Source organism: Sceloporus occidentalis, unplaced genomic scaffold (genome assembly GCF_023333645.1).
Source record: "Sceloporus occidentalis isolate IW3139 unplaced genomic scaffold, rSceOcc1.0.p SCAF_1, whole genome shotgun sequence".
NCBI lineage: Eukaryota > Metazoa > Chordata > Lepidosauria > Squamata > Phrynosomatidae > Sceloporus > Sceloporus occidentalis.
This window is the reverse complement of record NW_028316981.1, coordinates 35,981,834-35,996,913: the sequence shown is the minus strand read 5'-3', so window position 1 is coordinate 35,996,913 and position 15,080 is coordinate 35,981,834. Positions and strand designations below refer to the sequence as shown.

The 15,080-nt window shown below is 41.2% G+C and overlaps 1 protein-coding gene across 3 annotated transcripts in view; it reads left to right on the top strand.

Annotated features, from left to right (window-relative positions):
- LOC149321307 (chemokine-like protein TAFA-4) overlaps positions 1-15,080 on the top strand; it is a 167,967-nt gene that overhangs the window by 52,159 nt on the left and 100,728 nt on the right. For 2 of the 3 annotated variants that reach the window (XM_089494982.1, XM_089495129.1), the window contains exons 2-3: positions 9,045-9,181; positions 14,621-14,736. In XM_089494982.1, coding sequence (XP_089351108.1) covers positions 9,102-9,181; positions 14,621-14,736 — 196 coding nt within the window. In that variant the 5' untranslated portion in view covers positions 9,045-9,101. Of the gene's footprint in view, positions 1-3,649; positions 3,719-9,044; positions 9,182-14,620; positions 14,737-15,080 lie in introns of those variants that run through there. The other variant, XM_089495058.1, reaches the window with a different exon arrangement.

The window sequence follows — 15,080 nt, the reverse complement described above, 5'->3', positions numbered from 1 at the left end:
TTCTTTTCGTTCTTTTCAGCATTCAGTGGGATTTGCTCATGGTACTCATAAAAATTAGGGCCACAGGCCAATTAAAAAAGCTGGCCCAATTTAAACAAAAAAGGAAATCAGAAATAGGGATAATTGGGCCTTTAGGGAATTATAGCTAAATATCCATTACAGTTCACATTTGTTTAGCCCATTAAAAGGGCAAACTCTTGTGGACGGCAGGTTATGTTCAGAATTTGGTAAGTATAATTTGCCTTTAACTTCATCCCTTCTTTGCTTTGATGGTTTTAAAATTTACCTGATCTTCAAAAGTATGATGTATTTTTTTTCTGTGTTCTGATTCTATGTTTCTCTAAACTCCTTAGGCTTGACAGTTTAGAACAGAATGTGTAATTCATTTACATAATATTCAGCATCTATTCATTGGCTCTGTTTAAATAACCCTCATTCTATTACACTTTTAAAATGTGCTTATTTACTTCAGTCGTAAAGGTGACATATAAGCATATCTTAAATACAAGAGACAGAAAGAGGGAATACGGGATGGGTCTCTCTCTTTCTCTTTCTTTCTTTTTTTGCAGACTGAGAGAAGCTTGGGAACAATTCAGAATTAAATCCACATTCGTAATTTCCTTAATTGATGTAGTCATCATTTTTAGTTGTTCATTATGAAGGACCCTATAACATGCACTGGAACTAAATTGTTCGCAGATGATATTATAAGGGGCTATAAAATGCATTTTGTAATGTGTAAATATTGATGGTGAGGGGAGAAGGAGCATTTAGCTGAAAGGAATAATGTGATTTAGGAACTGATTGTAATAAAAAAATTAGACCATAGCTCTGCAGCTGCGGGTGTAAACAGTTTCTTTGAAGTACTGTCATATAGATCTCTCTGTTGGCTTTTGGGGACAGGTTCACCAGTTTAAGGGTTGATTGTGGCTCTGTTCCACACCTGAATGTGTGTGTGGTGCAAATGCAGGCAGAGAAAGGGGTTTCTCAAAACTGTTAAGTGCTGTGTGCGCTATGATAAGCTGGCTAGAATGAAATCAGGATGCTTCTAAATACTTTGCACTTTGTTGTTGTTGTTCTTACCCTCCTGTCAAGCCAGCTTTGTCTTATGCAGACTCTATGAATGAGATGCATCCAAGACATCCTGTAATTAATAGCCCTGTTAAGGTCTTGCAAACTGTGGCTTCCTTTTATTGAATCAATCCACCGGTAACACACTCTTCCTCTTTTCCTGTTGCCTTCCATTTTACTTAGCATTATTTTCTAATGAGTCATGTTGTCTCTTTTTGTCCAAAGTACGATTGCCTCAGTTTATGTCATTTTGTAAAAACACTCATTTATTTGTCTTTTTGGTGGTTCATGATATCTACAGAACACTCTTCCTGCACCACATTTTGAAGTAGCTGATCTTCTTTGTGTTTGCATTTTTCATTGTCCAACTTTCACAACTCTATACCGAATTCAAAAAATACGATACCAAGGGCAAGCTACTATTACTAGTCTCTTCAACTTTAACCCTCTTGTGCTAATAGGATCCTCAAAGTTCAAGCACAGGAGGACCCTCATCCCACAGCTCAAGTAGTTCACAGCAAGGATCCAGCCCTGAATTATTCTGTTTTTCTTTTTTTAAAAAAACAAAATGAAAAAAACAAAACCCGCTGCATTTCTGGGTTGGGCTCCTTTAAACAGAATGAAGCTGTAAAAATGAGAGGCGATTATTTTATTTCCTTACCATGGTACCAAGGCTCAAGGGAATGGCTGTGTTTGCAGACCACACGGCCCCAGTAGAGTGTGTGCCTCAAAAGGTCAGAAGTGTTGTTTATGCTCTGTGTTTGAGTCATTACTGGCCTTCCCAGAGTAGCCCAGTCTGATGCAAACAATAGCATTGCAGCTGGTCATAAGGAATGTTTTCCCCCTAGCAAAGAAAGCCTATTAAGACCAAGTTCCCTTGTCTTCTCCCAGTCCTTGTTTGCCTTATTCACAAGGTCAAGCTTAGTTGGGTCCCCTTGGTGCAATAAAATCAGGTAGTCTGCTCTCTGCTTCAGAATAGTTTTCAGTGCAATTATATCCCAGAAGACAGGGCCACTGTTTTCTGGTTTCACTAGAGGAAAACACAGAAATTTCAGTAGAATGGTTGACACTTACCAAAAAATGCAAAGGAACTTGGATTAATTTGCTAAAAAATGTCTATTTCAAGAAAGTTTAGGGTTTTTTTTTTAGATTCATATTTTACTTTTTAATTACTTCATGATTTCAAGGGATAACCAGGATGACAATACTGCAGGGGAACAAGAGAGAACACCATTTCTGTATACCTACTGTAAAGATCTGATGTCACCATGTAAGGGCCCTCAAAATTTTCATTTTACATTTCAAATCAACATGAAGGTGTAGCATAATTTAGATGCAACACCAAATCATTGACTTTATCTGACCAGGCATCTGATCTTGATTCCTGCCATCTGTTCTTGGTTTGAGATGAATAATAGCGCCTGTATACATGGGTCAAAAGCTCTGTGTGGTGTTCCCCCCCTCCCCGGCCTCACATCATCCTGTACAGTTCACCCTCTATGATCAGCCTGTTTGGTTGCCAATCCTGTAATTCCAAAATGATCCTGGCACAAAGGATCCTTAGCCTGGGGCACATAGACTTTCTGTTTCCTGTGGAATTTGCCTGAAATTCCATGGCATGAGCCAGCACACTACATGACCTTGTGCACTCCGTACCTATCTCCATCATCTTGTGTGATCTTGGAAACTAATTGGGGTCAGCCATGGTTTGTACTTGGATGGGCAACCACCAATGACTACTAGGTGCTGTAGGCTAAATTTCAGAGGAAGGAACTGGCAAAACCACCTCTGAGTATTACTTGCCAAAGAAAACCCTAAGAAATCCTTAAAGTGAGAGGCAACTTGAAGGCACATACACATACACTTAGAAAACACTGTGACTGATAGAATAACTTGTATCCTTTCATATATTGTGTATGCTATTTACTGAACTTCTATACATAAATCAATATAATTCCAAAACACATTAGCATAAACTGAGTTAAATTTTCTATCCAAATATGTTGCTACCTAGTCCTTAGAACTGTGACTGTTTCTGTCCAAATAATAAACTTTGTTTTGTTTATTAAAGTAAGGGCTGTTCGACAGTGGAACATACTCCCTCAGAGTTTAGTGGAGTCTCCTTCCTTGGAGATCTTTAAACAGAGACTGGATGGCCATCTGTTGGGGATGCTTTGATTGAGAGTTCCTGCATGGCAGGGGGTTGGACTGGATGGCCCTTCCAACTCTACGATTCTATGATTCTATTATGAATTTTGTATTTTCTGTTTTCATTTTCCTCCTGCTTCTCAGATAGTGGAAAACTAAGATCTGTATGCTTAGGTAGCATTGAGTGCAGCAGTGGGCAACTTTCTCTATATGAGACCTTTCATAATCTGACATTCTAGCTTTAAGGTTTCACTTTAACAGCAGTGGCAACATCTTATGGAATACTGGTGAGGGACTAAAGCTCTCTGAGTGAGAATTCTAAGTACCCCTCCCTAAACTGCAAATCCTACAGTTCCGTGGGATGTTACCATGGTAGTTAAAAGGGAATAATAGTGCTATAATTGAGGTGTGTGAAAGGGCCCTGGCATAGTGAGTAGTCACTTTTGCTTGCAGAAAATTAAGGCCTTTATATATTTAAATTTCAGAAAGGTGTCAAATGGTACAATTTTATATGTTATGTATGAAACGTTAGTGCTAAATATGGGCATAATGTGAAACTAAGTATTTTTCCTGTCCCTCTCTCCCAAAAAAAAACTTCTAGAAATTTTATTGCTTTGTCTGAGCCAGCCAACTGTATTTGTAGTTGCCCTGCATATCAGGATCATAAAACACAGATTGATTATGGTTTATGGAGTAAGCACAAAACATAATTTTCTTATTCAGACAAAATAGCACACTGTGGCTTGCCGTAGAATTGTCGTGTGTGACATAAAATAGGAGAGTGAGGATGGAACCAGAGCTCAGAGAAGTTGCTTGCTGAGAGTTGTAGTCCAAATAGTAAGATCTCCACTGTGTCTTTCTGATCTGTTCAGCCTCCCAGGTATGATTTACTAGTTCTGAAGTGTTTATTATAGGTGCTGTCACATTCTTCAGGGGCCAAGGTTGCATCAATACTTGGTGTACCTGAGTCCTACCCTCTGGCAATGACTGTCCTTCTCACACTCCAAAAAGAAACCTTTCATTCTATCACCTCACCTCCTAGACCAGGGATTCCCAAACTCTGGTCCTCCAGATGTTTTGAACTTCAGCTTCCAGAGGCCTCAGTCATCTTGGCCAGTGGTCTGGGATTCTGGAAGCCAGGGCAGTTAAAGCAATCTCGAACTGGATTATTTCTGCAGTGTGTTTTGGACCTAAGTGAGGAGTAGAAAAAGAAGCAGTTGAGCAGGCAAGCCTTGTTTTTACACTCTTGGCTCCAGCATCAAAAGCTTCCATTTATTTTTTTTCCCTACTCCTCCCCTGTCCGAATTTGTGCCTTATTTAGAAACCAAGCCAAGGACTCCCTGAGGTCCTCCAAATATCTGCTTTCCCAATTACAGTTGGTGATGACAGAGAGAAACAGAGTTATCAACCATCCAGAGTCTTCTCTGCCTCTGTCATTCCCTGGTATTCCTATAATTTTAAAGAGCTCCCTCCTTAGAGGTCTTTAAACAGAGGCTGGATGGCCGTCGGGTATGCTTTGACTGAGAGTTCCTGCATGGCAGGGAGTTGGACTGGATGGCCCTTATGGTCTCTTCCAACTCTAGGATTCTATGACTCTAATACCTCTGCTACCTTTTCTTTCTTCTAGCAATCAGCTTTCCTCTTTCCTGTTGTGAAGACTTTGGCTTAAATTGATGAGTAGGGCTTTGGAACAGGGTGGGTTGGGTTTCCACCCCATGATGCACATAATTCCTCAACACTTTGCAAGAGGCTTAGGCTATGAGGTAATGGAAGTCCTGACACTCATGACAAATTAACAAGTATAAATAATAATAATTTATATGCCGCCCAATCACTGGGAATCCGGGCGATTATACAGAGCAATAACAATAAACATGAAATTAAAAAAACAACAACAGATGTAACATAGAAGTATATTAAACAATAGCAATAAAATAAGATAACAATTAACAATAGCAGTAAATAGCAAAACCAAAAATATATAGCAAATTAACAGCAGCAAAAAAATAAGCAAATACATAGCAATTAACAAAGCAAAAAAGTAAAAAGAAAACTAACAATAAACATTCCTTACAGATTGAGATAAATTAAATAATTTAAACAAACTCTAAGGAGGGTTGAGTTCCTCCAGCTGGCCCTCATTGGAAATTGGGAAGGAGGCGGGAGGAGAGCGCTGGGTCCCCCTTCCCTCTCATGGCTGGACACCATGATACTGATGCTGAAACTGTTACTTCTCAAGGCAATGAGACATATACATGTACTCAGAACTAATTTTTATTCATTTTAGTGGAGTATCATGTAATGATAGAATGTTAGAGTTGGAAGAGAGTCTAAGGAACATCTAGACCAACCTAGCTATGCACAAATACACAGCTAAAGCACTCCTGAGAGATGGGCATCCAACCATCTTGCAAGGTAGTGGAATTTAAATAAAGACCTCCAAAGAAGGAAATTCCACTACCTTGCAAGACAGTCTATTCCACTGTTGAATGGCTCTTACCATCTGGAAGTTATCCCTGCTTTTTAGGAAGAATCTCTTTTCTTGTGATTTCAATCCATTGGTTTGTGTTCTAGTCCTTGGAGCAGCTGGGAACAAACTTCCTTCATCTTCTGCATCACATCCCTACAGACATTTAAAGACAGCTAGGAACTGCAAAATTCATTGTAAGCAGAGTGGGAATTGTGTGACCTGCCAGATTGCACCTCCCATAATTCCTCACTACTGGTTATATTGGCGAAGGCCTCTGGGAGATGGTGTTCAACATCACCTGGAGTAGATATTTCCTGCCCTTGATGGATCCAGTATCAATGCAAAACATACAATCAGTTCAGCAGCCCAATATGCTTAAAAATTATGTCTGTTATGTGGTTATGTTTTCAATGAAGCAGTTGTTGGTATGTGCTTGGCAGGTAGCAAAAGTTGTACCTTTGAACTAAAGTTTTAACAGCCACAATATACCTGTGCATGACTTAGTGGTGAGTATTGGACTTTGACTCTGGAGACCAGATTTGATTCCTACTCATCCATGAAACCCACTGGATGACATTGGGCAAGTCAAATGCTCTCAGCCTCCAGGGAAGGCAATGGCAAATCTAAACAACTGGTCAATAGGCTGAACACACATGCAGGTCAATTGATCACAACCTTCCTCATAAGAGTGAGATGTTGTTACCCCAGGGTCAGGTCTTAATGCGGAGACCTGGCCATACCATATTTGGAAATCCAGAGCATGGGAGGGAGCAAGAGCACCTCCCACAATGAGATGACCCAAAGACATCAGCATAAGCCCTTTATCTATGGAGGGCAATGATGGGATTCTGGCCGAAGAAGGTGGTTGTGCATACTCAGACAAAGGACTCTTCTCCAGTAGTAGGAATTTTCCTTTGTCAATTGTCTGAACGTTTCCTCAATCTTCCAACCATTCTCCTCCCGTGGGAAAACCATTTAGCACTAAGGTAATCCATTCATCCTGATGTGGCTTCCCTGGGATATGATTTTGAGTATAAATATCACTGCCTGCACACTAGTCTGAAACAGGACAGAATCTCTGTTCAACTTGAGATTCCTCAATAAGCCAACCATCCCACTTGCTATTGTGCCATCTCCATTCTGGACACCCCTTGATTAGAACCATGCTTCAGGATTGGTACAGTATTACCATTAGTAAGGTCTCCACTTTTCACCTTCTCCCACCTTTGCTTCATTAGTTCTCGTGTGTGTGTGTGTGTGTTCATTATTTTATTAATAAAAAACCTATTTGGAGCTGCCTCTGGAGTTCTGTATGATTTGAAACTGACATACAAAGGGTTGCCCCAGGCTACCTTTATTTCAGCTATTAAAATTCTCCTGAAATATTTTGTGGTGGCCTCCTGGGATCCCCAGCATTTTGAGTAACTATGGCGCGTTACAGATATGCACAGAGTACATACCAGGTACGTACTAGGGTTAGGAAAGGGCGTCCCTTCCGGACACCCTAACCCTAGTACGTACCTGGTACGTACAAAATGGCAGTGCCCTATACACATGGGCGCCGCCATTGTGACGTCACAACCGCGCCACTTCCAAAGGAAGCAGAAGTGACGTCCTCGCACCACATGAGGGCGCATGGGGTGCCCTTTTCGCGGTGTAGGAAGGAGCTCCGAAACGGAGCTCCTTCTAGGATTTGCATCGTTAGAGCAGCCATTAGAAGGCTGTGCCAGTGAGGCAAAGCAGAAAGGGGCCGAGCGGCCCCTTTCTCCTCCTCCCCGCCGCCGTTGGGTGTCCTTGGGGCTTGAAGCCCCAAGAACACAACTTTCCAGGCTGCAGGGAAGCGGCCTTTTGCTGCTTCCCTGCAGCCTGGAAAGCGGCGGATCAGGGCCTCAGAGCCTGCCGTTGTGGCAGCTGAGGCCCTGATCAGGCGGGGAAAGGGGCGGGAACAGGCCGCCCCAAACAGGCTGTCTGTAACGCGCCTATGTATTACATTTGTATTTAAATTGCAGTAATTATAGTCACGGGTCTCTAAATGTAAACAAACATGCACATATTTTATATAAATCATTGCCTTCTTGTGTAGTAATTCTATCAAGTCTATTGCACAATTTATCTCACAATTTGTTCTTTTTAATTGTGACTTTTATGCCCATTTTAAACCATTTTGTGTGTGTTATGTGCTGTCAAGTTGATCTCAACCTATGGCAACCGTGTGAGTCAACAATATGATCATTTACTGCCCCTCTCAGGTCTTGCAAGCTGAAGGCCATGCCTCCTTTATTGAGTCTATCCAAACTTTGTAGTCTTCTCCTTATCTTTCTACCTTCAAACTACTTATTTAGAGAAGAGGAGAGCAATCTGTGGCCCCCAGGTTGCATCTAGCTCTTGGACTGATATCACAAGGCCCATGACCTGATTTCAAAAGGCTTCCACAAGTGATCACTTTATGGGTTGAGGCCTGCTGTGAGGGAACGCCTCTGTTAGCTCAGTACACTGTGTGAAGATGTGGGAGAAGGCCTTCTTAGCTGTGGTAGTCCGATTCTGGAGTGGTGTCCCCTTGAAGGCCCAGTTGGCCCCAACACAGGTTTCATTTGTCTGAGAAGTAAAAACATGGCGGTTTGTTAAAATCTTTGGGCCTCACTAATTTATCTCAAAATGCAATGCATATGGTCTAAGAAATTGTTTTAATCTTTTAAATCTGTTTTAACCTGTTAATGGTATTTAATACTGTATGCTATTTGTTTATTTACTTTTTATTGTTCTGAATTATCTGAACTTGTTTGATTCAATTTTTACTGTTTTTTATTAAGTTTGCCAAAATAAAAATTATTAAAACAATTCACATCACAACAATTTCTCAACATGTTTTTACAGTGATGTGAACTTTTCAATTTTACTTGTATCTACCCTGAGATCTTTTGATATAGGGCAGGTTAGATTTTTTTTTTAGAAAAATAAATAAGTGAATAGGGAATTTTAAAGAGAGAGTTCAGCACTTTGGATAAGTCCTTTAATATTTAAACTAAAACCTGGAGTGGATTCACCACCCCCCACACATGAAAGCAAACAATGATCAATAGATAGGCCTTTGGTGGCCTTTTCCTGTAGCTGTAGCTCTTCCTACTATTAGCACAAGATGAATCCTCCCACCCCAGACAACCTCCAATAATGTGACCCTTGATAGAAAAAAGTGTGCAGCTAGGTAGGAATATTGTCTTCATAGAACCCTGTTGACTGCTGCTGTATTCTTTATCATGCTGCAGATGGCACTATGTAACAATGATTTTAAGACACAAGTCTTATATCTTCTATTCAAACCTTCAGTAATGACTTTCCAATGTGGCTTCTTCCGCAGGACTTGGGTTGTGAAAGAAAATTTAGGAGGTGCAGAGATGCTGATGCGTATTTTCAAATGGACATTTGGATGTACTGCAGAATACATACACTGACTGAACTATTTGGCTTCAGTAAAAACCTGGAAAAAATATCAAGGTAAGGCAGATTATGGTGATTTCTGGGATGCCTATTAGGGAATATAAATTAGCTTTAAAAATGGAAAAACATTCACATACCAGTAGGTGCAAATCCAGTTTTTGAATACATTATTACTCAGTTCTGGTTTTCTCCTTCTAAGAACTCAAGAATCTTGCTTCCTAGGAGTTAATCTCTGACTTTTCTTAGCATTGATAAAATGGAGCCAATTCCTCCTCCACCTCCTCCTTCTTTGTAAGGGAGAGGTATCACTGTTTGAACTTGTCTGGACGCTGCCTGTAGAAATCTCAGATTTTTCCTCCAAATGCTCAGGGTCAGACAACATCTGCACCTCACATTCTTGGACTGTTGCCAGGGAGGCCAGCTGGGGAGGCCTGGTGAGGTCCTCCTTAACAATTTTATTGCCTTCGAGTAGTGCCATGGGACTGAATCAAGCCATCATATGGACTTCCCACACTATTTCTCTGTTTAGTCTGGTGGCTGGGCCCAGCCCTGGAAGCTTCATGGACCTGAGGACCAAAGCTTGGAAATAATTTGTTGAAACACTAATTTGTTCTTCTTAATTCATTAGGTTTTTTTTATATAAAAAATTATTTCACAAATAAATTGTAAAATAATAAATATATGTAGGGTCTTACATACAATCTGTTACACGTATTTAGATGATATTTACTAAACAGATGTACTTTTAGTCTGCATGCAGATTTGTTAAAACAGTTCCATTCAGTGCCTGGTGGAGAACAGGGTGCCAGGAATGGAGAAATGTCTGGCTATGCCCCCATAGCTAGATGCAGAAAGATGACATCATCTGTCAAGATCTGCTAGGATCTTCAGGAAATGTTAATGGATAATGGCATTACTCTGCATCTGATAATGGCCCAATTTAAATGGGCGCTGTGAGGCGCCCCCATCACGTGCAAGGGGTGGTGCTTTCAAACGTCCCTCACGTGTGGTGGGGGTGTAAAAATGGTGGTGCCCTATACACATGGGTACCGCCATTTTGACGTGGTGGACGCCTAGCATCCGCATATTGTGGCACCCAGGTGACGTCGCAAGTGCACCAGTGGCGCACTGTGGCGTCAGTGGTGCGCCAGAAAAAGAAGCTGCTTTTTGTGGCTTCTTTTTCTTGCCACCGCCAAGCTGCGTGGTATATCCACTGTGGCTTGCCGGCAGCACAAACGGCACTGCTTCCAGACCGTCCTTTAAGGACGGTCTGTAGTGCGCCTATGAGAAAAATAACCAGATGCTTCTCTGATTCCTCCCAATCTCCACCAGCCATTGGGTGGCTGTGGAGTGTAGGCTGCAGTAGCTAAATGGTGGCCTTTGGGGCTGTTCTTGTTGCAGAAAGAGGAAGAGAATTCCAGCCTCCACAAAACCAAAAGAAAACATATGGAGGCATAAATTGGACTTTTATTTGTGTGTGCCATTAATAGAATGCTGGGTAACGGGAACAATTGGCAGTGTTGAACAATTTCCCCAAAATAGAGAAAATTTACTCCCATGGTCTATTCTTTGCCTTTGCCCTTTTCACAGGCTGCTACTAAAACAAAACAATTTAGAAGGGGCTTCTAACTACAAAATAGCCTTTAGTTCTGGTGACGTTTGCCCCCATTGCTGAGAAGGACTCTAAAAACCATCTGCCTGGTGGCATACTCACTATAATGGTCTAAGGGGCAGAACACGAAAATAAGCACCTGTGGCTGCATCCACACTGAAGCAATAATCTGGTTTGACTTACAGCCATGCTTCAATGCTATAGAATTTTGGGAATTGTAGTTTGTTATGAACCAGAGCTCTCTGGCAGAAAAGGCTGAATATCTCACAAAACTACAAATCCAGAATTCAATTGCATTGAGCCATAGCAGTTAAAGTGGTGTAAAAATGGATCATTTCTCTAGTGCGGATGCAGCCTTTGATATCCTGTTTAAAGTACTGACTGACCCACAAAGCAAGCTGTTTTAATGACATGTAAACCATCAGCTGCTATTGTTCAGGGGGATTCTATTTTTTAAAGATTCTCTTTAGCATTCATGTGCCAGGTTTCAGGATACACATTCCTCTAATGTGGCTTTCATGAGAAATAAAAATGCAATAATACGATAGTAATAGAACAATATTAAGTCATCTTAAAATGACCCCACCACAGCATAATTTGTTAAGATCTGTCTCACTGTCCAGATGGTCTCAGTGGCCCATGGTAGAGGATGAGGGAAACAGTGATATATTGGGTCTGGAACTGTCCTCCCTGGCACTTCAGTTCAAGTTCAGTGGTTAGGTAGGTGATGCAAGACTGAGGTTAGCTTATCTCTGATGCCCAGTGCTTTTTTCAAAAGTGAGATTACTTTGTACAAAAGAACAGCCATTTGGTGAGCCATTACTTTTATTTCTCAGCCTGAGGGCAAAGCACAGAGGAACAACTCTACTTTGTTCTCCACTGAAGTGGCAGTTCTAACACTGCAAAATGAAATACTTAACTGCTGAAATGGATATGGGCATAAACAACAGATCTCGGGAAGAAAAAAAAATGAACACACTCAAGAACCAAATTTACCTACATTACCAGTAAAAAAATAAATTCTCTCAACTTAGACTAAAACAGTAGATCAGGGAAGGTTCATAACAACTTCTTGGTCTTTGAATTTCAGTGCCTTTTCATTATTCTTTAAGGGCTAAAAAGATGCACCATAATCCTCTTTTATCCAGAGGTTTGGAGAAATATAAAGTTCAGAGCAGAACAGGTTTTAGCCTGTCATGTCAGACACAGTGGACTGAGCTCCCATCTCATCTTCCCACCCCCTCTACCGTGTTCTGTATCACAAGCTACCATTCTGGTTCATGCAGCTGAGCCTCTGATTCACACTGTGGACATATTGTTGCTTGGTTGCCAGTCTGTGCCCAACTCAGCCAGAAGGGACAGATGGCAGAGCAGCCTCCTCTGGCCAGGGTCCAGAGCATTGATAATGTTGGTTCTCTCATGTCGCACGATGCTAGATTCTCACTTCTACACACTAGCATGTAATCTCTCTTAATGTTACTCATGGCATCATTTCTACAATTATATGTATGCTGTTCAACTATCTGGACCTGGGACCCATTTTCAATCCCAGAATACCTCAGTCTAATCTATTGATTCATCCGTCCTGTTCTCATCTGTTTCTCACATTCACCATCACATGTCTTTGCCAAATAACGTAAGAAAAGTCACACTGAATCAAGCCAAAGATTCATCCAGCTCAGCGTCCTTTACTCCATAATGGCCAATCAGATATTCCAATGAGATGTCCATAGGTAGGATATGCCCACAGCTTTATCACAGTACATGAATTAAATCATGGATGGGCAAAATTCCATCTACAGCTGCACAGAAGGCTTTCAAGTCTTTCCTCAACTCCCATCAACCAGTTGCCAAAAACCAGTGGCATGCTTTTCCTTGGCATGGTTGGCTGCCAGAGGAGTTGGTGCTGTTAGAGGCATCAGGGATTGTCACTACAACTAGAGGTGGTGAGAAGCAGAAGGCAGAGATTATGACAGGTGGAAGAACCTGTGGCATGGCTGGTGGCTGGCATTGTCAGCCAACTGCTTCCTGAATGCCTGGCTCTATGGGTCTTCAGGGTATCGGGGTGACTAGCAAAGTAATCAGATGGGCATCTTTGTACAGTAGAGCTCTGTACAACAGAGCTGACTGTTATTAGTGGCAGGGTGTTTCTTTTCTGCATCTGCACCTTGCTGAGTGAGAAGATGAGTGTGCTTCAGCTGGTGGGTGTGTAGCAGCTGAGCACTCTGGGAACAAAAGGGGATATGTGAAGGAGAGAAGAAAAATGGTGGTGGAGTTTGCTTCCTTGGGAGCAAACTGGTATGGGTAGGAAATAAAAATACAGGTCCACTTCGTAATTCATTAATTTAAAGAATTCTATCTACACACTTCATGGAATTTTTAATGTATGTATTTTTAACAACAACAACAACAAAACCAAATCATAGAATAATAGAATTACAGAGTTAGAAGAGACCACATGGGCCATCCAGTCCAACCCCCTGCCATGCAGGAAATCACAATCAAAGCACTCCTGACAGATGGCCATCCAGCCTCTGTTTAAAGACCTCCAAAGAAGGAAACTCCATCACTCTCTGAGGGAGTGTGTTCCACTGTTGAACACTCACTGATCATTCAACAGAGGTAAACAACTAATTTGTGTGAATGCGCACTTAGTTGCACATAGCCACTTCCCCACTTGGTTGAGTATTCAAGGGTTGCACTTTTTTTAGTTAAAAATACACATTATGTAACAACATACTAAATACATACAAAATATATGTATTTTTAACTAAAAAACAGAACAAAACGAAACAAAAATGGTAGCTCTTGAACAATTGAGCAAGTGGGAAAGTGGCTTGCACACACACATACACTAGTTGTCCATCCTTGTGTTGAATGATTCTTAGTATCAGCTGCCTTACTTATTTGCCAGGGCATTAGTATAATTACCAACAGTTTTGCTGATCGCCCTTGTTAATGATATAATGAATGATACATTCATTCTGTACTGAATTTTATTCTGATCCCATCCCCAGTCATGCATGCTGTGCATACTGTATATATCCAGACGTCTGAGGTGCTACTCTGTGCATGTACCAGCAGGGACTATAATCCCTGAATGCTCATGCTGCAATAAATCTGTTAGCCTTAAGGGTGCTACAAGACTTGTTGGCATTTTGCTGCATCATGGCTCTTCTTCTGAAAGCCCTCTTCTGCTTTTGTCGATGGTCTACAGAGACATCTTGCCTCTGATTCTGGAGGTAGCAAATAGCCACCATGACTTGTGGCCAGTCCGAAGTTTCTCTGTGTGCTATGGGAGGCACTGACACACAGAAGGCTTTTTTGTCTGTGGAGTTACCTCTCCTATTGGAAGATAATCTGAGATTCTTCTAATTTCAGAAGAAGATCGTTGGCAATGCTGGTTTAAATTCCCCATTCCAATCAGTCGATGAGCAGGAATTTAAATTTGGTTCTTCCAAAATGTTACCTGAAACAGTTCTTTTCTATTTTATTTCTCAGGGAAAGCAGTTGGGCAGGTAGGACGAATAGAGATCTCATGATGAATAAGAATAAATCCAGCTCATATTCCTAACCTAACAAAGGCATTGCACAGAGGACTCTCAGGAGGGTGGGGATGAACTTTGTACTCTACTCTTTCCCTTCTTATTAAAAAATATGGCAGCAGAAAATTGATCATGGTTTAGCTGTGAATGTGATTCTGCTCTCTTAAGTATTACATTTTTAGTACTACATTTCCATTAATTTTCAGTCTTGTCATTGGCTTCCCTGCCTCCTTGCTTGCAGCTTTTGAGTTTTGATTTGACATGACTCGCAAATTATATATCGTTCCCTTCAGTAAGTGGCTTCCTTTCTTTTTTTCCTTCCTCCCCTCCTGCCTGCAGGATGAGGTCCTGTGCCAAATCAATGCTTCCGGCTCAGTGGCTGTTCCTGGCATATGTGTTAATGGTGTGCTGTAAATTGTTGTCCGCAACCAGCCACCATCCCCGGGGGCATCCAGGTAGGAGCTTTTAAACTCATTATGTGCTGCTGAGGCCAATTAATAACACTCGCCGAATGTTAGATTCTGCTCTTGAAACCATGGATAATTGATGAAGCTATTTGACAATGTGTTACAACCAAAGCACCAAAAAGCAGGATGGGGGTTAGAGTGAAAAAAGACAAAAGGGGATTATGAACACAGACAGACAGACAGACACACACACACACAGGTATATACACACAATAACAGAAGATGAATTATTGCTAAGACTTCAAATTTATGTAGGACAATTTTCTGAGCAAATTCATGACACCTCTGGATTTGGGATTTTCTCTTTATCTCTTCTATGTAGCCAAAAGCAA